The following is a 25,975-nucleotide window of genomic DNA, read 5'->3' as shown; positions in this document are numbered from 1 at the left end:
GTTGCCATACATTTCCACCAATCCAATAGGCGTTGTGGTGGTGTTGTTCGCCTTAAAATAGAGAAAACGAATTCTTGCAAGATATTCCACTTTATTCATATCCAGCGACATTTTGTTCTGGTTCCTCTAATGACAAGCGATGAAACTATGGCACGGGAATTCCCAGAACTTCTTATGCCCACGTAGGAAATGCCAACGGTGTAAATGTAATGATAGAATCCGACCAGTGGTTTCTGTTCAATAGGAAAATAATTTTTCCAGTCAACATGAAACAAACCCGCCCAGACAGCTGTGTGTGTTAAAGTACCAGCCTGGACATGGAATTTTCCACATCCCACTAGATTAATATTTGGCTAGTAGCCAACTCCCACCTCCGTTACTTGGTTCGCAAACACTGGAAAAATGTTCGCTCATTTTATAACGAATGACGCACACAGTTGAAATATATGTATTCTGTCCCACCAGGGACGGCGGCGATATAAAGACCTCACCCCTTCTTAAATTAAAGACGCCGCTCCGTTGCCAATCATGACCGAACCTTTTACTATGTGAGGATAAGGCACAAGAAAGAGAAGAAGATGAAGCCAGAATGGAAACATGACAGCATTTAATCGTGAGACAAATTCATTCGGTTTTTCTTCATACTTACAGTGGATCAAATATGTGAGCCAAGCTGCTGTTGAGCGGATAGTAGAAAGCGATGGGTAGGTGCAAGAAAGGCACCTTTGTCATCACAAATGTGCAGCGATCTTTCTCCTCCACTTTGGGGTTTCGTGTCTTCTCCAGGTAATCTCTGAACATAGTGTGTTCCACGTGCTGTTTCTCCCTCAGGTAAACCAAGTCATCTGTCAAACATTCACAAGCAACAGTCATCTAACGTATCTAGTATGCTGGTGACGTACACTGAAACACATGCCGATTAAGTTATTGACTTATTCTCTTACAGATATAAAATAGGAGGGCTGTTCAGAAAGTAAGGACCGATCAGTCGCGAAATCAAAACCACAGTGAAAATCAAAACTGTTATTTGCAACAGTTAGCTACTTCTCTACATAGTCGCCACTTCAATGCAGACATCTGTCGTAGCGTTGTACCAACGTTCCAATACCCTCGTCACAAAAGGGAGCCTCCAGTCCTTTCTGACTGTTTTCTACGTTGGACTGCAACTCGATGTCTTCATAGCCAGCGGTTCATTTGGGTAAAGATGAAGAATCGAAGGAGCCAAGACTAGGCTGTATGGTCGCTTATCAAACGCTTCCCATCGAAAATGCCGCAGGCGCATACTCACTGCCCCTGCAGTTTGCGGCCAAGAATTATCATAAAGAAGAAAATCCATAACAGGTCCGTTATGTGGGTTGCATGAAATCAGGCGAAGTCGCTCGGTAGGCACTCTTACTTAATGGGAGACACTGTTTTCTAGCCATCTTTACACGCTCACTGTGCGCTCAGAACTGAGAGTAGTGGCGTGACACTATTATCTACAGTCATACTGGAGACACTGCCCAACACACATGTGCAAAGGATGTAACTGATCGTGTGGATGAGTCAGGTGGACTTTTTTTAGTTTGCCGAGTGGTTATAAGTAAAATTCAGCTACTCAGGGAGGTCCAGTGTGGGCTGTAATTATCGTTTGCCATCGAAACTTTACAGATCTGCTAATCCGTTAATGCGGAATCTATTTACGCTGGGAAAAATTAGGTCCAATTTTGGCCAGCAGGGGTACAAAACTGGCGTTTTTCAGCATCTCGTTGATGTCATCGGTGCGCATATTGAACAAACTGTGTAATTTGTGGTTAGCAATAAGATCAGTATTACGCCATTCTCACTTGGTTCACATTTTCTGGCCACATCCCGTTCCTGATCCATTATACAGGGTGGTCCATTGATCGTGACCGGGCCAAATATCTCAAGAAATAAGCGTCAAACGAAAAAACTACAAAGAACGAAACTTGTCTAGCTTGAAGGGGGAAACCAGATGGCGCTATGGTTGGCCCGCTAGATGGCGCTGCCATAGGTCTAACGGATATCAACTGCGTTTTTTTTTTAATAGGAACCCCCATTTTTATTACATATTCGTGTAGTACGTAAAGAAATATGAATGTTTTAGTTGGACCACTTTTTTCGCTTTGTGATAGATGGCGCTGTAATAGTCACAAACATATGGCTCACAATTTTAGACGAACAGTTAGTAACAGGTAGGTATTTTTAAAATTAAAATACAGAACGCGGGTACGTTTGACATTTTATTTCGGTTGTTCCAATGTGATACATGTACCTTTGTGAACTTATCATTTCTGATAATGCATGCTGTTACAGAGTAATTACATGTAAATATCACATTAATGCAATAAATGTTCAAAATGATGTCCGACAACCTCAATGCTTTTGGCAATACGTGTCACGACATTCCTCTCAACAGCGAGTTGTTCGCCTTCCGTAATCTTCGCACATGCATTGACAATGCGCTGACGCATGCTGTCAGGCGTTGTCGGTGGATCACGATAGCAAATATCCTTCAACTTTCCCCACAGAAAGAAATCCACGGAGGTCAGATCCGGTGAACATGCGGGCCATGGTATGGTGCTTCGACGACCAATCCACCTTTCATGAAATATGCTGTTCTATACCGCTTCAACCGCACGCAAGCTATGTGCCGTACATCCAACATGGATGATGTCGTCCAGGATACCGAGCATACATAGGACACGCCCGTTGGGCATTTTGATCACAATACCCATACATCAACACGATATCGACCTGTTCCGCAATTGGTAAACGGTCCATTTTATACATTTGTGACTATTACAGCGCCATCTATCACAAAGCGAAAAAAGTGGCACAACTAAAACATTCACATTTCTTTACGTACTACATGAATATGTAATAAAAGGTTCGGTTCCTATTTTAAAAAACGAAGTTAATATCCGGTTGGCCTGTGGCAGCGCCATCTAGCGGCCAACCATAGCGCCATCTGGTTTCCCCCTTCAAGCTAGACGAGTTTCGTTCTTTGTAGTTTTTTTCGTTTGATGCTTATTTCGTGAGATATTTGGCCCGGTAACTGTCGATGGACCACCCTGTATATGTACACTTTGTACAGTACATGGAAACATTCCTACTTGTCTTTCTTGCATTCACATCTTCATACTTGCACCTCATGGCAAAAATTTAAAAATTTTTCCAACTTAAGCTGTTCCCCATTAACACACTAGAAAATCTACCAAGTTTCACTGAGAAGTGCTGTCATACGATAATTACCCCCACTCCTCCCCTCATGAACCATGGACCTTGGACGTTGGTGAGGAGGCTTACGTACCTCAGCGATACGGATAGCCGTACCATAGGTGCAACCACAACGGAGGAGTATCTGTTGAGAGGCCAGACAAACGTGTGGTTTCTGAAGAGGGGCAGCAACCTTTTCAGTAGTTGCAGGGGCAACAGTCTGGATGATTGACTGATATGGCCTTGTAACATGAACCAGAACGACCTTGCTCTGCTGGTACTGTGAACGGGTGAAAGCAAGGGGAAACTACAGCCGTAATTTTTCCCGAGTGCATGCAGCTTTACTGTACGGTCATATGATGATGGCGTCCTCTTTGGTTAAATATTCCGCAGATAATATAATCCACCATCCGAGTCTCCGGGCGGGGACTTCTGTGAAGGATGTCGTTATCAGTAGAAAGAAAACTGGCATTCTACGGATCGGAGCGTGGAATGTCAGATCCCTTAATTGGGCAGGTATGTTAGAAAATATAAGAATGGAAATGAATAGGTTAAAGTTAGATTAATGGGAATTAGCGAAGTTCCGTGGCACGAGGAACAAGACTTCTGGTCAGGTGAATACAGGATTATCAATACAAAATACAATAGGGGTAATGCAGGAGTAGGTTTAATAATGAATAAAAAATAGGATTGCGGATAAGCTACTACGAACAGCATAGCGAACGCGTTATTGTAGCCAACATGGACACGAAGCCAACGCCTACCACAATAGTAGAAGTTTATGTGCCAACTAGCTCCGCAGATGATGAAGAGATTGAGGAAATCTATGATGCAATGAAAGAAATTATTCACATACTCAAGGGAGATGAAAATTTAATAGTCATGGGCGACTGGAATTCGAAAGTAGGAAAAGGACGAGAAGGAAAAGTAGTAGGTGAATATGAACTGGGGTTAATGAATGAAAGAGGAAGCCACCTGGTGGAAGTTTGCACAGAGCAAAACTTAATCACAGCTAACACTTGGTTTAAAACTAAGGAAAGAAGGTTGTAGACACGGAAGAGGGCTGGAGACACTGGACGGTTTCAGATATAATATATCATGGTAAGACAGAGATTTAGGAACCAGGTATTAACTTCTAAGACATTTCCAGAGGCAGATGTGGATTCTGACCACAATTTATTGGTTATGAACTGTAGATTAAAACTGAAGAAACTGCAGAAAGGAAGGAAGGAGATGGGACCTGGGTAAACTGAAAGAACCAGAGGTTGTGAGAGTTTCAGAAAGAGCATTAGGGAACACTTGACAAGAACAGGGGAATGAAATACAGTAGAAGAAGAATGGGTAGCTTTAAGAGATTGAATAGTGAAGACAGCAGAGGATCGAGTAGGCAAAAAGACGAGGGCAAGTAGAAATCCTTGGGTAACCAACGAGATACTGAATTTAATTGAGAAAAGGAGAAAATATAAAAATGCAGGAAATGAAGCAGGCGAAAAGGAATACAGATGTCTCAAAAATGAGATCGACAGGAAAAGCGAAACTGCTAAACAGGGATGGCTAGACGACAAATGTAAGGATGTAAAGGTATATCACTAAGGGTAAGATATATACTGCCAAAAGGAAAATTAAAGAGACCTTTGGAGAAAAGAGAATCACCTGTGTTAATATCAAGAGCGCAGATGGAAAACCAGTCCTAAGCAAAGAAGGGAAAGCAGACAGGCGGAAGAAGTATATAGAGGTTCTATACAAGGAAGATGTACTTGACGGCAATATTATGGAAATGCAAGAGGATGTAGATGAAGATGAAATGGGAGATATGATACTGCGTGAAGAAGTTGACAGAACACTGGAAGACCTAAGTCGCAACAACGCCCCATGTGTAGACAACATTCCATTGGAACTACTGACAACCTTGGGAGAGCCAGTCCTGACAAAACTCGACCATATGTTGAGCAAGTTGTATGAGACAGGCGAATTACCCTCAGACTTCAAGAAGAATATAATAATTCCAATCCCAAAGAAAGCAGGTGTTGACAGATGTGAAAATTACCGAACAATCAGTTTAATAAGTCACAGCTGCAAAATACTAACAAGAATTCTTTACAGACGAATGGAAAAACTAGTAGAAGCCGACCTCGGATCAGTTTGGATTCCGTAGAAATATTGGAACACGTGAGGCAATACTGACCCTACGACTAATCTTAGAAGAAAGACTAAGGAAAGGCAAACCTACGTTTCTAGCATTTGTAGACTTAGAGAAAGCTTTTGACAATGTTGACTGGAATACTCTCTTTCAAATTCTAAAGGTGGCAGGGGTAAAATACAGGGAGTGAAAGGCTATTTACAATTTGTACAGAAACCAGATGGCAGTTATAAGAGTCGAGGGGCATGAAAGGGAAGCAGTGGTTGGGAAGGGAGTGAGACACGGTTGCAGCCTCTCTCCGAAGTTATTCAATCTGTATATTGAGCAAGCAATAAAGGAAACTAAAGAAAAGTTCGGCGTAGGTATTAAAGTCCATGGAGAAGAAATAAAAACGTTGAGGTTCGCCGATGACATTGAAATCCTGTCAGAGACAGCAAACGACTTGGAAGAGCAGTTGAACGGAATGGACAGTGTCTTGAAAGGAGGATATAAGATAAACATCAACAACAGCAAAACGAGGATAATGGAATGTAGTCGAATTAAGTCGGGTTATGTTGAGGGAATTAAATTAGGAAATGAGGTACTTAAAGTAGTAAACGATTTTTGCTATTTGGGGAGCAAAATAACTGATGATGGTCGAAGTAGAGAGGATATAAAATGTAGTTTGCCAATGGCAAGGAAAGCGTTTCTGAAGAAGAGAAATTAGTTAACATCGAGTATAGATTTAAGTGTCAGGAAGACATTTCTGAAAGTATTTGTATGGAGTGTAGCCATGTATGGAAGTGAAACATGTACGATAAATAGTTTAGACAAGAAGAAAATAGAAGCTTGCGAAATGAGGTGCTACAGAAGAATGCTAAAGATTAGATGGGTAGATCACATAACTGATGAGGAGGTATTGAATAGAATTGGGGAGAAGAGGAGCTTGTTGCACAACTTGACTAGAAGAAGAGATCGGTTGGTAGGACATGTTCTGAGACATCGAGGGACCACCAATTTAGTGTTGGAGGGCAGCGGGGAGGGTAAAAATCGTAAAGGGAGACCAAGAGATGAATACACTAAGCAGATTCAGAAGGATGTAGGCTGCAGTAAATACTGGGAGATGAAGAAGCTTGCACAGGATAGAGTAGCATGGAGAGCTGCATCAAACCAGTCTCAGGATTGAAGACCACAACAACAACAACAGCAATAACAATGGGTTTGGGTTTTTACCAAAATAATGTGTCATCAACAAAGATTATCTTTTTGTGAAGAGTCGTCCAATGCACGCGGTAAACCATTTAAGTAAGCCAAGAACAGGAGTGGGTCAAGCAGTGAACATTGTGCTACAACAACTTCAATGTTTTCCCACTCTGAATTTAATTTTATTCCCGTCCTATATATTTGTTACGCGGCTCTCTGTTTTCTACTGGTAAGATACGACTCCATAAATGCAAGAGAAAGGCCTGTAACGCCCTGCATAATCAAAGACCTCGGTAAGATCACAGGATATGCCAATAGGGCATTTTTTCTTGTTTCGTTCTTCCACTACTGAATTCGTGAGATCATATATTGCTTTCTTGGTAAAGAAGTCTCTACAGCAGCCAAACTGAGCTGCTGATAAGAGATTATTCTCAGAAAGATGATTCAGTGTTCTGTTCCAGTTTACCTCCTCTAACAAGTAAAATAAATAGGTAAGAATAGAAAAGAAATCTAAAAAAATGGCTACGTAGGGAGAAAGGAGCTCGGTGTATAATTACAGGTCAGTTGCTTATCACTATTTCTATAAATGCTGCTGCATACTTCAGTCTTTCAGGAGATACAAATTTACTCATCGACTGCTACAGCTGTTATTGTCGCCTTTAATGTTCTTTGCGATGAGCTTTGATATTACTTACCCTTTTTTATCCTCAGTAGCATCTCAGTGTCGCTTACGTCAACGAACTGGCCGTATCCAGCTTGCAACGACAGATTGAGGAAGCTGTACTCATCATTGTTCTGAAACAAACGTAATTGCTGTGTTTGATAGGTGGCGTTTCTAAAACCATGCGGCCGATGTTTGAGCTTGCGCAATCGGAATGTATCCCTGAAAACAACTAGACGCATTAATTCAGAGATAGCCGAAACAGTGGTATCATTTTCCACAGTATAAGAAATATACAGTGGCCTTCCTCGGATGTGTCGGTGGTTCGCTGTGTGGCTCATACCCAAATGTTAGCTGGACATACTGACTGCGCTGTGTGGCGGGTTCTAGACCCATTTGTGTTCCAGGGTTGCGACTACTTTACTCTCATTCTTTGTGGAACCTGAGGGTTGAGACATAATTGTTGACTGTGTAATAAACAGTTTATTGTGCAACTATCAGCTTTTTGAAGGATTAAAATGGAGTAAAATTTCTGTTAACAATTTAGAATAATTCGAGCAAATTACAGAATTAGGTAGAATGTTGCCTTATCGCTCGGTTCACATTATACGTGACACTCTTTTACAGCAGTGCTTCAGAAAGCTAGCATTCCCCCAATCAGACAAACTAATAACAGAACACCGTTGTTAGTTGTGGGAAGTAATCGCTACTGCAAAAAGGATGGAGCAACTTGTCAAAATACAGATGACCTGATCTTCTAAGGATTAACTCGTTCCTACACGAATGGAAACTTACACTAACGTTGAGGAAGCAGCGAGAAATCACAAGGAAATTGGTGCTGGATTATTACAAGGAGCGCTCTATGTCACGTCCTACGCATGATAGAGCCTAGCGGACGTCTTTTCGCAGAATATATGGCCATTTACAATGTAGATGTACACTTAGTTTCAATGCCCTCAAAGTATAACGTATAATGGTTCCGATCTTTATTGCTACTAAAATAAATTACTTCGTAAAAATGCTCATGTAGTGTCGCAACTTAAAGGGGCTACAATTACATATCGATTGTTTACGACGAGGGACAAAATAGCTTGCTGATAAATAATGATTCAAATTTTTACGTGAAAAGTCTTAAAGCTTTTTAAATAAAAAACTTGTTAACGTTATGTATCTTCATGTCTACATATTTATTTCTGAACATTGTCACCTATGCGACGAACACATTTCTCCCAACGAGAGAGCGGTTTGTTGATATAGTCAATATAGACTGTTTGACATTGCTCCCAGAGCCACAACCTCATCTCAGCTTGCACCACTTAATCAGCATCAAAGTGAAGTCCTGGAAGGTATTCTTTAAGTTTTCGAAACAGATGAAAATCGGATGGAGGCAAGTCGGCACTATATGGAGGATGATCGTTGACAGTGAACCTAAGGAATCTGATTGTTGCAAATGTCGCAGGGCTCGTGTGTGGTACGACTGTCATATTGAAGTAGAGGATGATCCATGTGTGGGCAAAATCTTCCTAATTCGAAACTCGAACACAGCACGCTGTTTCTCACGCACTGACATAGTAAACGTTACACACCGCTTGCTACACACTATAATTCGGTGCTCTCCAGCGGCAGAATGTTGCAGACATGTCGACATAAAGAATAAAGATGTAGAATGTTAATAAAATCTGTTTTATGTAGTAGTTTTAGGGGTTTCCCACAAAAAATAGGGGGCATTGCTTTTCAGTAAGCCCGTATTCAGTTTCCAAGTTAGTAATTTATCATGAAGCTTACACTGCAGACATTCTTGAAATTAGAATATAATATTTATTTAAATAGTTACAATAACAGATTTAATTTATTTCAAAAATTTCTTTCAAAATCGAAGTAAACACACCTTTTTACATATTGAAATATTTTATTATACATTTTAGTATATTTGTACCTAAGTAAAAGCCTGTTGCTTATTTAATCATAGCAAAGAAAAACAAAATAATATGATTTCTGAAAATTTTTTGTGTATTAGGTAATCTGATTATCCGAATGTATCAGATACGCCCCGCGTTTGTCGCATCGAGTACTCCGTTTTTTTTATGTGTATCACGTGTTCTGGTTCGTGGTGAAAATAGTGTCGTTGACCACTTCCATTACAGTAGCCACTTGAGCAAAATCTCCTAGTAATTTAACTTTTCTAGGATGGGCCGCATGACGCTTTTGTAAGCAGTGTCTTTTGTAGATTGCCTGCATTTTCCTATTATCCTACTACTGAACCAATGTCTCTCTCCTGCTTACTTAGGATTGCGCCTATATTATCGTTCTATATCACATTTCCACAAATTGTTAGCGCAGCTCTTTCTATGAATTTACTTGTGCCAGTTGTGACTCATTCATATCGTAACCATGTGACACTATGTTTTTACGTTTTGTGGAGAACACAGTTTTACGTTTCTTAATGCCATTATGATATTTTATCAAGATCTGGCTGAATATTTTTGTCGCTTTTTTTCAGGTAATGTTTCCCTGTAAATAACTGCACCATCTGCAAAAAAAAAAAAAAAAAAAAAAAAAAAAAAACCCTGGTGTTACTATTGATAATGTCAATAAGTTCATTAACATACATTGATTCCTTCATTCATTTAATTGACCCTATCAATTGACACGACCTGTTCTTTAGTTTCCTGCAACAGGTCTTACTAAAATGTTATAATGGTGTTCCAAAAGTAAATATGTGGATTATGTTCAGAAATTAATTGTTTTCAGAATCATATAATGCTGTTTCAACAAAAACAACAAGAATAACTCTAGCAACAACAACGCCTCCTCCTACTACTACTACTGATGCTGCTGCTGCTGGTGATAATAAAAGGAAAAGAAGGAAAAGATTCAACTTGAAAAGCAAGGTTCCCAAGACACCAGCTTAAGGGTGGGGGCCCGTATTTTAGTTAGGCAAAAAATGACATATGACAATCTTTCAGTAGCTCGGCCAGGCAGTTACGGTTCAACAAAGAGCTAAGATCCGGTATCATCACGCCATGTCCAGATGTCTGCTGCACGTATCTGCCCAGTTGGATGTTTTCTCTGCCAACTCGCATGTTTTTCGTGATATTCAAGATGCTTTATTTCTCGGCATCAAATAATATCACGACTCTGCCTCATTAATAGTATTCGCTTGCGAGTTTTGCTCTAAATGTTCCAGTGTGAGGTTTCATTGCGGAGTTTTCGTTACCATTATTTTAAAGACACTTCATTCACTTTTCTGTATGAATTACATTTATCATTTGCATATACGATCTACGCGAAGCATCAGAATACAGTATATTGCGAACTGAGTCTTTTGTCACTAGCTAAATAGGTTGCTACTCTTTCAGAAGTCATATATGAGGGCACAATCAAATCCTGAACCCAACGACGCGCTAGTAAGTGACGATCACTTACACACCAACGACTATGTTCTTTCTCTGACGTGCTTGTTTTGTCCCTTTGTAATGAGGAGTGCATCGTAAAGGCAGCAGGAACCAGATAAGCATTAGAACAAAACGATCACGTAGTCACACATCCGTCAATGATTTGTTGAAAATATTGTCTCTATCTGTTCTTAGTTCGATTAGACTGAGCTGAAGTCTCTTTAATTCTCATGAGCTATCACGGGAATTATTCTTTAACAATGAAATTCATAAAAATCTTCACTTTCCTTAGTGAGGTTGACAATTTCTAAAATCAGCAGTCTCCTTCTTACTTTACCATTACATTATGGATGAGTGCGGCCTTTGTTAGTGGACTCTTAGTAAGTTCTAACTTACAAATGTGTACACATAGCGAGAAAACAGCACGACAGAATTAGTGATTTCGAGATTTCCTGGAATTGCAACAAAGTACAGGAATTTCACTAGGACGAAATCGTGCTTAAATCTAGTCAATTAGCGAATGACACGATCAGTTGCAGGAGGCAAGACTGAAAAGAAGTGGAAATGGTTTTTTTTTTTATTTGATGTTTCAGGTGTCGCGAATAGAAAAAACGTCGAGGAGAAAGCGATATGTTAAATACAAATTCTGCGAGTCACCGTCAGAGCGTAGTCTGACTGCTGATGTGGCTACTGCAACCCGACTCAGAAAAAATAGTCAGTTTCAGAAAAAAAAACATAGAAAATATATTTAAAATTATTTTTTCTTGGATACAAGCAATTTTTCTTTCTCCCAGGACCCGTGAGCAAAATTTTAGTTCATGAACTATGACTTTCCTGAATGCATATAGATTTTCCTTAGAGAATAAGCACGAATACAGAAAAAACACGTGTTGGACACCGTTTTCTTTAGTGTCGCACGGTATTTTTTGCAAACAAAAAATATAGATTTATTTTCCATTTCTCAAGTATGTGTGACCATGCTAAATAAGACTAATGGAATACTGAAAGTATACCCAAAAGGGCATCATGAGTGGTCACAGGTTTTTTTCGACTCATGAGATAGCGTCAGGGAGATGCTCAAAAACCTGATCTGGCAGACGGTTGAAGACAGATGTAAACTTTCTAGCATTAAGAGTGCACAAACTACAACCACCTATGTATCGGTCCCGTATGAATCGCTAAGGTCGAACTCATAGCAGCACGCACAGAGGCGTTTAAAATATGGTTCTTCCCGCATCTCATATGCGAATGCGATAGCAAGTAGCAACAATAAGTGGTAAAATGCGAAGTAGCCTCTGCCATGCACTTCACAGCGTTTTTCAGAGTACAGGCATATCTGTAGCTGTGGAAAACCGGTATTCAAAGAAGGTTGTGTAACCGCTATGCTACGGCGATCGCATGTACACTGCCGGAAAAAAATCGCAACGCCACAAAAATTATTAATGAAGAGTAATGAAATTTCGGGAATACATTTGTGTAGGTAACATTGAAAGACCACAGGCCGGCGGCAGGCATAAAACGTCATCCGAAATTGTACTGTATGCTTTCTCATAAAATTATTTTAAACAATTAGTTTATGAGCCTACTCGAATCGTAAATGGTTGCGAAAGCATACTTGACCTCTTGCAACAAATAACCCGGCACAAATAGGGAGTAGGATGACGAATACAGGGATTAGCGACCACAAGGCAGTTGCTGCTAGGATGGATACCCTAACAGCCACAACCATCAAAAAGAAACGTAAAGTACATCTATTTAAAAAAGCTAATAAAAATGCTCTTAATGCCTTTTTAAGAGACACTCATTCCGATCCGACCACGTAAGCGTAGAAAAGATGTGGAATGATTTCTATGAGATAGTTGTTGTTGTGGTCTTCAGTCCTGAGACTGGTTTGATGCAGCTCTCCATGCTACTCTATCCTGTGCAAGCCTCTTCATCTCCCAGTACCTACTACAGCCAACATCCTTCTGAATCTGCGAAGTGTACTCATCTCTTGGTCTCCCTCTACGATTTTTACCCTCCACGCTGCCCTCCAGTACTAAATTGGTGATCCCTTGATGCCTCAGAATATGTCCTACCAACCGATCCCTTCTTCTGGTCAAGTTGTGCCACAAACTTCTCTTCTCCCCAATCCTATTCAATACTTCCTCATTAGTTATGTGATCTACCCATCTAATCTTCAGCATTCTTCTGTAGCACCACATTTTGAAAGCTTCTATTCTCTTCTTGTCCAAACTATTTATCGTCCATGCTTCACTTCCATACATGGCTACACTCCATACAAATACTTTCAGAAATGTCTTCCTGACACTTAAATCTATACTCGATGTTAACGAATTTCTCTTCTTCAGAAACGCTTTCCTTGCCATTGCCAGTCTACATTTTATATCCTCTCTACTTCGACCATCATCAGTTATTTTGCTCCCCAAATAGCAAAACTCCTTTACTACTTTAAGTATCTCGTTTCCTAATCTAATACCCTCAACATCACCCGACTTAATTCGACTACATTCCATTATCGTCGTTTTGCTTTTGTTGATGTTCATCTTATATCCTCCATTCAAGACACTATCCATTCCAACCCTCCCTTGTATAGACACTCTATATACTCCTTCAACCTTTCTGCTTTCCCTTCTTTTCTTAGAACTGGGTTTCCATCTGAGCTCTTGATCTTCATACAAGTGGTTCTCTTATCTCGAAAGGTCTCTTTAATTTTCCTGTAGGCAGTATCTATCTTACCCCTAGTGAGATAAGCCTCTACATCCTTACATTTGTTCTCTAGCCATCCCTGCTTAGCCATTTTGACTTCCTGTCGATCCCATTTTTGAGACGTCTGTATTCCTTTTTGCCTGCTTCATTTACTGCATTTTTATATTTTCTCCTTTCATCAATTAATTTCAATATTTCTTCTGTTACCCAAGGATTTCTACTAGCCCTCGTCTTTTTACCTATTTGATCGTCTGCTGCCTTCACTACATCATCCCTCAAAGCTACCCATTCTTCTTCTACTGTATTTCTTTCCCCCATTCCTGTCAATTGCTCCCTTATGCTCTCCCTGAAACTCTGTACAACGTCTGGTTCTTTTAGTTTATCCATGTCCCATCTCCTTACATTCCCACCTTTTTGCAGTTTCTTCAGTTTTAATCTACCAAGTGTTACCTATGATTAAGTTGTGCTCTGTGCAAAATTCTACCAGGCGGCTTCCTCTTTCATTTCTTTGCCCCAGTCCATATTCACCTACTATGTTTCCTTCTCTCCTTTTTCCTACTACCGAATTCCAGTCACCCAAGACTATTAAATTTTCGTCTCCCTTCACTAACTGAATAATTTCTTTTATCTCGCCATACATTTCATCAATTTTTTCGTCATCTGCAGAGCTAGTTGGCATATAAATTTGTACTACTGTAGTAGGTGTGGGCTTCGTATCTATCTTGGCAACAATAATGCGTTAACTATGCTGTTTGTAGTAGCTTACCCGCATTCCTATTTTCCTATTCATTATTAAACCTACTCCTGAATTACCCCTATTTGATTTTGTGTTTATAACCCTGTAGTCACCTGACCAGAAGTCTTGTTCCTCCTGCCACCGAACTTCACTATTTCCCACTATATCTAACTTTAACTTATCCCTTTTTAAATTTTCTAACCTACCTGCCCGATTAAGGGATCTGACATTCCACGCTCCGATCGAGATAGTATCGACGGGAAGTGAGAGATATATATCACATAAATTAATAAATGTGGTAGTGATCCCCCATCGAACACAAAACGGGCCAGATCGCTGTTTCAGAAGCAACGAAAAAGGCATGCCAAATTTAAAAGAACGCAAAATCCCGAAGAGTGGCAAAGTTTTGCAGAAGTTCGAAATACAACGCGTGCTTCAATGCGAGATGCTTTTAATAATTTCCACAACGAACTCTGTCTCGGAATCTGGCAGAAAACCCAAAGAGATTCTGGTCATATATAAAGCACATCAATGGCAAGACGCAGTCAATACCTTCACTGTGCGATATCAACGGTGAAGTCACTGATGAGATTGCCGCCAAATCAAAGTTATTAAACACGGTTTTCCGAAATTCCTTCACCAAAGAAGACGAAGTAAATATTTCCGAATTCCAATCAAGAACAACTGCGAAGATGAGAAACATAGTAGATATCCTCGGTGTAGCAAAGCAGCTGAAATCACTTAATAAGGGCAAGGCTTCCAGTCCAGATTGTATACCAGTCAGGTTCCTTTCAGAGTAAGCAGATCCAATAGCTCCATATTTAGCAATTATATACAATCGCTCGGTCACAGAAAGTTCCGTACCTGAACACTGGAAAGATGCTCAAGTCACAACAATACCCAAAAAGGGAAATAGGAGTAATCCGCTGAATTACAGGCCCTTATCACTAACGTCGATTTGCGGTAGGGTTTTCGAATATATGCTGTACTCGAACATTACGAAGTACCTCGAAGAAAACCGATTTATTGACACATAGCACGGATTCAGAAAATATCGTTCTTGCGGAACACAACTAGCTCTTTATACTCATGAATTGATGAGTGCTATCGACAGGGGATGTCAAATTGACTCCATATATTTAGATTTTCAGAAGGCTTTCGACAACGTTCCTCACAAGCGTCTTCTAACCTATGCCTATGGAATATCGCTTCAGTTGTGCGACTGGATTCTTGATTTCCTGTCAGAAAGGTCACAGTTTGTAGTAATAGACGGAAATTCATCGAGTAAAATAGAAGTAATATCCGGCGTTCCCCAAGGAAGTGTTATAGGCCGTCAATTGTTCCTGATCAATATTAACGACTTAGGAGACAATCTGAGAAGCCCTCTTAGATTATTTGCAAATGATGCGGTCATTTACCGTCTTGTAAAGTCATCAGATGACCAAAATGAAACGAAAAATGATTTAGATAAGATATCTGTGTCGTGAAATAAGTGGCAATTGATCCTGAATAAAGAAAAGTGTGAAGTTATTCACATGAGTACTAAAAGAAATCCGCAAATGTAGATTATAAGTCAAACACATCTGAAGGCTGTAAATTCAACTAAATGCTTAGGGATTACAATTATAGATATCTTAAGTTTGGAACGAACACATAGGTAATGTTGTGGGTAGAGCAAACGAAAGACTGCGATTCATTGGCAGAACACTTAGAAGGTGCAACAGACCTGCTAAAGAGATTGCTTACACCACGCTTGTCCGCCCTAGTCTGGAGTATTGCTGTGCGGTGTGGGGTCCGTATCACGTGGGACTGACGGATAATATTGAACAAGTTCAAAGAAGGGCGGCTCGTTTTGTATTATCGCGAAATAGGGGAGACAGTGCCACAGACATGATACGTGAATTGGAGTGGCAATTATTAAAACAAAGGCGTTTTTCGTTGCGACGGGATCTTCTCATTAAATTTCAATCACCAGTTTTCTCCTTCGATTGGGAAAACATTTTTTTGGCACCCACCTACATAGGGAGAAATTATCATCACGATAAAATAAGAGAAATCAGGGCTGGCACAGAAAAATTTAAGAGCTCGTTTTTCCCGCGCTCCGTTCGAGAGTAGAACGGTAGAGAGACAGATTGCAGGTGGCTCTTTGAACCCTTTGCCAGGCAGTTAATTGTGAATAGTAGAGTAATCACGTAGACGTGGATGTAGATGTCAGCGCGTTATAAACCATTGCATATGTGAAATTCTAGTATATTAGCAACCGGTGTAACCGCCAGAAGGTTGAATGCAAGCATGAAATCGTGCGTGCATTGTGTTGTACAAGTTCCGGGTGTGAATTTATGGGATGGAGTTCCGTGCCTGTACGGGTCTGTCAATACTGGGATGGTTAGTGATGGTTGTGGATGACGCTCGTGTTATTGTCCAATGATGTCCTGTATGTGCGCGACTGGATACCTATCTGGTGATCGAGCAGACCCGAGCAACATGTCGACAGGCTGTAGAGAATGTTGGGTTACAACAGCGGTTTGTGAGCGAGCAGTATCCAGTTGGAAAACACTCCTGGAGTGCTGTTCATGGCCGCGCCGAGTGGCCGCGCGGTTAGGGGCGCAATGCCACGGATTCTGCGCCCCCTCCTGCTGGAGGTTCGAGTCCTCCCTCGGGCATTGGGGCGTGTATGTGTGTTGTCCTTAGCATAAGCTAATTTAGGTAGTGTGTAATTCTAGGGACCGATGGCCTCAGCAGTTTGGTCCCTTAGGAATTCACACACATTTGAACATATTTTTGTGCTGCTCATGAATCAACAGATTAGCGTACTAATTTTCAGTCAGGGTGCGTGCGACGACGACGAATGTGATCCTGTTGTCATGCGGAACTGCACCCAAAACCGTAACTCCAGATACAGGTCCCGTATGTCTAGAATGCAGACAGGTTGGTTGCAGAACCGCAACTGTCCTCCTTCTAAGCAATAAATGGTCGTCGCTAGCACCGAGGTAGAACCGGCTTTCATCAGAAAACACATCGGTCCTCTACCCCGCTCTCGAATGAGCTCTCACTTGACATCACTGAACTCGTAAATGGCGATGACTTCGGGTCAGCGGAATGTATCTTACAGAGCTTCTGGCTCAGAGCTGTCCTTGAAGTATCCGATTTGTAAAGGTTCGTTGTGTCACTATGGTGCCAACTGTTCCTCAAATTGCTGCTTCAGGTGCAGTACAATGCACCAGTGTCCCACGCCGAACACGGCGGTCTTCCCTCTCGGTATTACCGTATGGCTGTTCAGAGCTCGGTGTTCTTGCGACCGTACATTCTCCTGACCACCGCCGCCAGCAATAGTGTAGAGTGGCTACATTTCTGCCAAGACTTTTTGCAATATCGCAGGAGCAATGTCCAGTTTCTCGTATCTCTTTTACACGATCTCATTCAAACTCACAAGGGAACCATCAGAAGTGTAAATAACGGATTTTGATGGGTCTGAGATATGTTATAGAGGGACATGCCCTGAATATGAGGATACCCGCTTTCTTTTTAGCGACGGGCCTTGGTTTTCGAAAAAAATTGAAGTTCACTGCGCGCTGTAATTAGCATAAAGTTAGCCCTGTTCCATCTAACCGAGCGTGGCGAAGCGGTTAAGGTTAACGTCTACAGCTACCACGCTGGATGTACTGTGTTCTGGTCTTCTTCGTGTTTTTACTTTTTTTTTTTAAATCAGAATATTCCGAAATTTCTTCATTTTATTTTAGAGGGTATCAACAAACAGTGTAAATTCTGTCAAATTATTAAGAAGTTTAAATTGCGTAGGCTCGGTCAAACAGAAAGTGATCTGTCCGCGCGGACATCCCGTACGAACTCTGTAATTGTGACAGTGTATCGCCCTCGTTACCGCCTTTTATTTGGCTACGGCGATATAATTTCATAATACACTGAGTTCGCACGGACAGTCCTCTGTGAATTACAACCACGTATCGCCATGGTCAAACGAACGGCGGTGATCTAGCTCCTAAACCGTTAGTTTGCATTTGTCTTCAACGTCGGTTGCTCGCAACGCGTTGTTAGTGCTGTGCGTGTTCGAAGAATGCAGTGCAATGGGCGACACAAGTGTGTATACAGAAGTGCAGCCAGAGGAAGAGTAGTTGAATGAACAATCGAGAGGCAAAATCACTAATGCTTTCAAATAGGCCGAAAAATTGCTTCGTGATTTAAATCGTGTAACAAATACACAGCCCAGCACGATCTCTCCTAATTGAATTGCAATATGCAATGAGATATGTTTCGCAATACAAGACCTATTGGCCAAGAGACGGATCATCGCCGGCCGGAGTGGCCGAGCGGTTCTAGGCGCTACAGTCTGGAACCGCGCGACCGCTACGGTCGCAGTTCGAACCCTGCCTCGGGCATGGATGTGTGTGATGTCCTTAGGTCAGTTACGTTTAAGTAGTTCTAAGTTCGAGGGGATTGATGACCTCAGCGGTTAAGTTCCATAGTGCTCAGAGCCATTTTGAACGGATCATCGATGGCGATGAATTAATAAACATCAACGAAGAAGATGTGGTGCACGAATATGAGGCGTTAATTTTTACTTTTTTGTGGATGTTCCCTTTCTTGCGGACGCATGGACATAATATAAAGCTATTTACTTTCCAGCGTACAGGAGTAGAGGAAGATGGCGATTTCGTCGCTGACGAATTCGCACAAGAACCAGCAGATTATGTCCCTCTATCGTACAAAAAACGAGCAGTCGCCCTTGCAGTAGCTCATCCAAAATACAATCTGAAGAGTTTGCAGTCACACGGAGTCTCTCGGTTAAAGCATAAATCAACGCTATATCGATGGAAAGGGGATGTGAAATGGAACACTATCGACCGAGAGAGGTATAAACGGCTCGGCGAAGCGAGACAGAAGTTGGAAAAGGTAAATCATATCAAAAAATATGTCAAATACATTGTAAGAAAGAGGCTGGCTTGTGAAAATAACATAATTTCTTCCGCGAGCAGGTGACAACCAGAACTTTACAGCAATGAGCGATGAAAGCTGCTGTTCCACTTTTATCGGATACCTTTAATTTCGTGGCCAGCTCGACTTGGATCCAACGATTTAAACAAAAGCATAAAATCAGGCAAAGGAAGATTACGAAGTTCATCAGTTCCAAAGAATGTGCAACGATGGAAGAAGTATTAGTAGATGCGGAAGGATTCCGCACACAAACGAAAATACTTATTGGTACTTTTAACCTCGACTACACTTATTAAACGGGCTGTATCAATCAGTCCCTCTCAGAGAAGGCGGCGAGAACCGTTCTAGTGCGGAGAAATAATTTAAACAAGATAAGTCATTCGTACACAACACAGTACACTCTAATTGCATCAGGAAAGGTGATCAAAAATCAAGTGGCTCTAAGCACTATGGGACTTAACATCTAAGGTCATCAGTCCCGTAGACTTAGAACTATATAAACCTAACTAAGGACATCACACACATCCATGCCCGAGGCAGGATTCGAACCAGCGACCGTAGCAACGGGGCGGTTCCCGACTGAAGTGCCTAGAACCGCTCGGCCACAACGGCCAGCTGAAAGGTGATCCTGTATGATTTTTTTATGTATGCAGGAACCGTCGGGAAAATTTGGCTCTAATGTTCAGAAAAGAGTGGATGAATTAAACCTCAAATGTGAAAACGTAATTGTATCCTGCACGAAATCAGGGAAATTCACGAAACTGGTGTACGAAAACTTTTTAAAATCTGTAATTCCTCAAACGTGGGACTGGAAAAATTTCTATATATTATTGATACCTGGGAAGGGCAAATTGATCTGACCGTATATGATCACATCTTGGTGAATGAGAGGAAAGCGTGCACCTGCACCGTAAGACTTATCGCACCAAAGTGTACTCCAGTTTGCCAGCCTTGTGACGTATATTTTTACCGACAGGTTAAAATTTTCACGAAGAAAATTCATAATGCCCCCGATTTGTTGAAGACCAACAGAGCAATCGCGTCCAGGGACGACTCCATAAAACTACACTCATTAATTTTACATCAGTTCAGGGCACCTGCTTTTTCGAGTATGATCAAATACGACTGGTTCACATTCAAAGTTAACGGATGACAGAGAAACCTTTTTGAATGTATACGAACAATGTTTTCCGCTATCGCTCCTAAAAACTCCGTCCGCCAGCAAGACAGTAGCTTTTATGAAATGTGCTTGGTGCTGTAAAACGGTGTGTTTCGGTCGATTTACGACACATATCATCCGGATTTCTGTTGTGGCATAGCAAGCGATTCAGGCGATAGCGAATAAGATTTTGTAATAATGACGTGAAAATTAAATTACAACGGCAAAATTGATTATTTCTTAATAATTTCACACAATGTACGCTGTTTTTTGATATTCTGTAAAATGAAATGGAAAAATCTCGGACTATTCTGATTAAAAAAAAAAAGCAAAAACGCGAAAGGACCCGAATACGCTACGCTATCTAAGCGCGGTAGCTGTAGACCTCAACAGTTCCGCCACGCTCGCTTGGTTCGCACAGGTCTAAAGGAACTCGTATTACAGCAGACTGTGTACTCCAGAACCACTTTTATCGAAAACGAAGGCCCATCGCTAAAAAAGCGGATAGCCTCGCACTCAGGGCACGTCCCTCTACAACATATCCGAGACCCATCAAAATCCGTTATTTACACTTCTGATGGTCCCCTAGTCAGTGAGCAGTTCATAACGGCGCCTTAAAGGCATCCTTGATTAACATCGACTCACCACGTCCAACCTGAAAGGTAACCAACGCTCATGACCGCTACAGCGTGTATTTAAAGCAAACCTGGCTTGCATCCTCATAGTCATGGTACTAGCGCTACTCTTATGCGACTGGCGCGAAATTTGAATAGATGACATCTTTCACACGTAGAAACACGCCTATCAACTTTCGTCTAGTCGCACAACTCCTCCTTGGTGTTGTGATTTTTTTTTCCATCAGTGTATCACTTGGGGCTCGTGGGAGTACAGAGATCTGCGGGCGCGCAGAAAGGTATACAGACTATTTTTTCCCACTCTCACAATGTGAATGGCATAGGGCAGTACTGGTACGACGTTTACGCCACTATGCACTTGCTGTGACTTGCAGTGTGTACTGCATATCTAGATGGATATATACGAATAGCTTCTCGTTCATCGACTGACAGCACGAGCTTTACAAATAATGGCAGCACATAGATATCTGGACGTATTATGGGCGGCAGTCGATGTTTAAACGGTACACAGCCACTAAACGTCGCCGGCACTTTGATTTAACGCACACGTTTGTAACACCACGTTTACTTTACGTAATTATGGTTACCTTGTGAAGGACGTATACACGCCAGCAGATGAACTGTCACTCGTTATCTACGTCCATTGTGACAAATAATTACCGTTTCTCGCGACATAGTCGCTCCAAACCTCCTGCGCTCTGTTATTTAGGGCGTACCATTAATCAGACGTGTCACTGACAATTTTTTTTCTGCGACTGGATCAATGGCGAGTAGACATGGAATGGAAAGTTTCTGTACGCCCATATTCATCCACTGACCTGTTTTGTTACCAGGTGTAAGTTTCCTGCTTTTTCCCTGAATCCAGTCATCCGAGTGATGACAGGACGGTAGAAAAAAAGGGGTAGGGGGTCTTTCGAACAACAGATGGTCGATTTCCTCCTCCATCCTCCTCCAAGTAAGGCAGTTTTCTCTCCTTTTCTTCTTTTTCTCAAATGGAAAACTTTCACCCTTTACTTTTTTTTTTTTTTTTTTTTTTTTTTTCGTTTTGCGAAATATCACTGACTACCTGAATTACGAAGGGAAACACCCGCGGCATATCGCACGATTGATTACAGTAACATACAGCCGGATTTGACGATTACTCGTACAATCGTAACTAGAGAAACTCGAAGGTGACCCAGGTTTCTGAGCAGCAGTCACGCAATCTCATAAAATTAGCCGGCCGCGGTGGTCTAGCGGTTCTAGGCGCGCAGTCCGGAACCGCGAGACTGCTACGGTCGCAGGATGGAATCGTGCCTCGGGCATGGATGTGTGTGATGTCCTTAGGTTCGTTAGGTTTAAGTAGTTCTAAGTTCTAGGGGACTGATGACCACAGATGTTAAGTCCCATAGTGCTCAGAGCCCTTTGAACCATTTTCATAAAATTAGATAAATAACCACCCATGTGGAATCAGAATTTCTCACATCCTATACAAGGTGTTTGACTATCAAGTGGAAGAGTGGAGGATAATGAAACGAGCATATGATTCTAATAAACATAGGTCCAGAAACCAATGGTTTCCCATACATGACGTAAGCACAAATGCAGTCATCCCAATGTTACAATACTGTTAATGTCTAAGGCTACGTTTGAATAATGTTCCTCATGGTGAAAGGATGAGTATGTGGCACACGTGTGATGATGCACTTCAATGTGACTATTCGGTAACGCGTGGCACGAATCTCCCACAACAAGTATTTCGGTCGCGGCTCATCAGGACCGTGGTCTCCTAAGTTCAGTGACTACAATCTGTTGGATTTTTTTTTCTTTTGCGTGATTTAACAGCATAGCTGTACTCGAGCCCATTCATAATGCCGTTCGACTCCGGGAACGCAATCCTGATGATTCTGTCAGTGCATTCGGAACACGCTTTGGATTCTGAGCGTGTTCTGGAATCAATGAGGAGAAATGCTGGAGCTTGCCTTCACATGAACGGTTGCCATGTGGAATATTTGTAGCGTCTTTGTCATCAAGTGCATAGCTACAGTTTGGATCCTCGGCGACTCTGTTTCAAGGTTTTCATGTATTCATTCGTAATACGTCGTAATGGGGCAACCATTGGTTTCCGTACATTTGCCTGTTTCATTATCGTCTACAGGCTCCTTTCGTTTGTGCCTATAATAGTCAAAACACTCTTCGTGTTAAGTATTCATTTTTCATGTAGATGACGCTGTGCTTATGGCAGACGCAGAACTATAAAGAGAAATTGTTTATTTAAGATATACACTCCTGGAAATGGAAAAAAGAACACATTGACACCGGTGTGTCAGACCCACCATACTTGCTCCGGACACTGCGAGAGGGCTGTACAAGCAATGATCACACGCACGGCACAGCGGACACGCCAGGAACCGCGGTGTTGGCCGTCGAATGGCGCTAGCTGCGCAGCATTTGTGCACCGCCGCCGTCAGTGTCAGCCAGTTTGCCGTGGCATACGGAGCTCCATCGCAGTCTTTAACACTGGTAGCATGCCGCGACAGCGTGGACGTGAACCGTATGTGCAGTTGACGGACTTTGAGCAAGGGCGTATAGAGGGCATGCGGGAGGCCGGGTGGACGTACCGCCGAATTGCTCAACACGTGGGGCGTGAGGTCTCCACAGTACATCGATGTTGTCGCCAGTGGTCGGCGGAAGGTGCACGTGCCCGTCGACCTGGGACCGGACCGCAGCGACGCACGGATGCACGCCAAGACCTTGGGATCCTACGCAGTGCCGTAGGGGACCGCACCGCCACTTCCCAGCAAATTAGGGACACTGTTGCTCCTGGGGTATCGGCGAGGACTATTCGCAACCGTCTCCATGAAGCTGGGCTACGGTCCCGCACACCGTTAGGCCGTCTTCCGCTCACGCCCCAACATCGTGCAGCCCGCCTCCAGTGGTGTCGCGACAGGCGTGAATGGAGGGACGAATGGAGACGTGTCGTCTTCAGCGATGAGAGTCGCTTCTGCCCTGGTGCCAATGATGGTCGTATGCGTGTTTGGCGCCGTGCAGGTGAGCGCCACAATCAGGACTGCATACGACCGAGGCACACAGGGCCAACACCCGGCATCATGGTGTGGGGAGCGATCTCCTACACTGGCCGTACACCTCTGGTGATCGTCGAGGGGACACTGAATAGTGCACGGTACATCCAAACCGTCATCGAACCCATCGTTCTACCATTCCTAGACCGGCAAGGGAACTTGCTGTTCCAACAGGAAAATGCACATCCGCATGTATCCCGAGCCACCCAACGTGCTCTAGAAGGTGTAAGTCAACTACCCTGGCCATCAAGATCTCCGGATCTGTCCCCCATTGAGCATGTTTGGGACTGGATGAAGCGTCGTCTCACGCGGTCTGCACGTCCAGCACGAACGCTGGTCCAACTGAGGCGCCAGGTGGAAATGGCATGGGAAGCCGTTCCACAGGACTACATCCAGCATCTCTACGATCGTCTCCATGGGAGAATAGCAGCCTGCATTGCTACGAAAGGTGGATATACACTGTACTAGTGCCGACATTGTGCATGCTCTGTTGCCTGTGTATATGTGCCTGTGGTTCTGTCAGTGTAATCATGTGATGTATCTGACCCCAGGAATGTGTCAATAACGTTTCCCCTTCCTGGGACAATGAATTCACGGTGTTCTTATTTCAATTTCCAGGAGTGTATTTCATAGAAGTATGGATTCCTACTAACTCCAGTGTTCAGCAGAAAATACCTTATCACAAGTAAAACAGACATTAATATAAAATTCTGAAGATGGTACCGTGAGGTAACTCAACATTGATGTTGAAATAATGCTTATCAAGGTTAAACAAGTCAAATGAAACTACGACAAAACAGCATCTTACGTAACAAGACCCTTCACACTGTACAGAAGTGAAACATAGATATTCTTCAAGGAAGACAGAAGGGAATTTATAACAGCAAAAGTAAAGTTTCTTTAAGCTGCACCAATTTGCGGAAGTGATTCACAAATGTTTATAAATGAGAATAAAAGGAAAAATATTAGGTCTAAAACTTTGCTTCCACAGTTCCGCAGTAGGTGGCAGTAGCGGCATGTGGTGGTAGGTCGTAAGCGTCATACAACAAGCTTACGCATTTGTAAACATAACTCAATCAGAATATTCCTCGATTTGTCACAACATCATAATGTTATTCACTCGATTAAATGCGACAAATTACGAGCCCTGTTTTTGTAATTTGCGGGAGGTTTTAATTTTCTGCTTTAACACAAAGAAATTTGGGGCCGAGTCTCATAAAATGCTGGGTAAGACGTGTGGTAAGGTCCTCTCCTCTCCCCCCCCCCCCCCCCCCGCCCACCCTTTCCTCTCCCGTCATCTGTCCAGGTTCCCCCCATCTGCTATGGTAGATCATATTTGTGCCAATTTTTTAGCGCAGTGTTCAAGTGAATGTTCAGTGTTGTTTGTCTTTTAAAAGTGTTGCGAACAGAAACCATGCTATCGCTGGGTGTAAATTTTATATCTCTTGCGAACAGAAACCAGACTGTCACCGTGTTTCTTTTAATTGTATGTCTATTGTTTTACCTGTCTGCTTCATATGTAGTTTATTAGCATCATCAACCCTTTATTTTGTGTTAAGTTCCACGATTTTCCGACATATTACCATTTAAGTCACCGATTTTATCGTCTGTTTTTATTATTTATTATCTTCATCTTTTTAAAACAAATTCTGTAGGCTGAAGAGCGGCCTACTAAGCTGCTGCCAGCCCGCCTCCTTCGGGGGGAATCGAAACTCAATAAAAAAGTGTGATAAGGCATCCATTAATGAAAATAAATGTGTAGACAACTGTTCCAACGCTTCAATAACAGTGTATTTGATGTTGAATGTTGGCATTTCAGTGTAAGTGAGATTTTCGAAGCTACTGAAACTGACGAAAACAATTACAAGAGATCGTTTTCGAAAGGAAGTGACGCCTCTGAGCCGAGCATTTAACGGTGAACGGCCACAATACAACTACAGACATGAAAAGATTACTTTGCAACATGACAATGCCGCAAAACCAGTTCAAACTTACTTGGAGACGTTGAAATAAAAATCCTACCACATCCGCCTCATTCTCCGCACATTGCTCCCTCTGACTAGAATCTCTTTCGAGCAGTGGCACACGGCCTGGCTGAGCAGCATCTCTGGTCATATGAACAAATTG

The 25,975-nt window shown here is 42.2% G+C and overlaps 1 protein-coding gene across 1 annotated transcript in view; it reads right to left on the bottom strand.

Moving 5' to 3' along the window:
- The window catches only part of LOC126282044 (ionotropic receptor 93a), a 139,084-nt gene that overhangs the window by 13,339 nt on the left and 99,770 nt on the right, over positions 1–25,975 (bottom strand). Inside the window, exons 7-8 of the mRNA XM_049981461.1 lie at positions 7,237–7,336; positions 650–845 (exon numbers count right to left, since the gene is read on the bottom strand). Coding sequence (XP_049837418.1) covers positions 650–845; positions 7,237–7,336 — 296 coding nt within the window. The remainder of the gene's footprint in view (positions 1–649; positions 846–7,236; positions 7,337–25,975) is intronic.

The sequence above is a fragment of the Schistocerca gregaria genome, chromosome 7, assembly GCF_023897955.1.
Source record: "Schistocerca gregaria isolate iqSchGreg1 chromosome 7, iqSchGreg1.2, whole genome shotgun sequence".
Taxonomy (NCBI): Eukaryota; Metazoa; Arthropoda; class Insecta; order Orthoptera; family Acrididae; genus Schistocerca; species Schistocerca gregaria.
The sequence above is the reverse complement of the archived record's forward strand: the minus strand, read 5'-3'. Positions and strand labels throughout refer to the sequence as shown.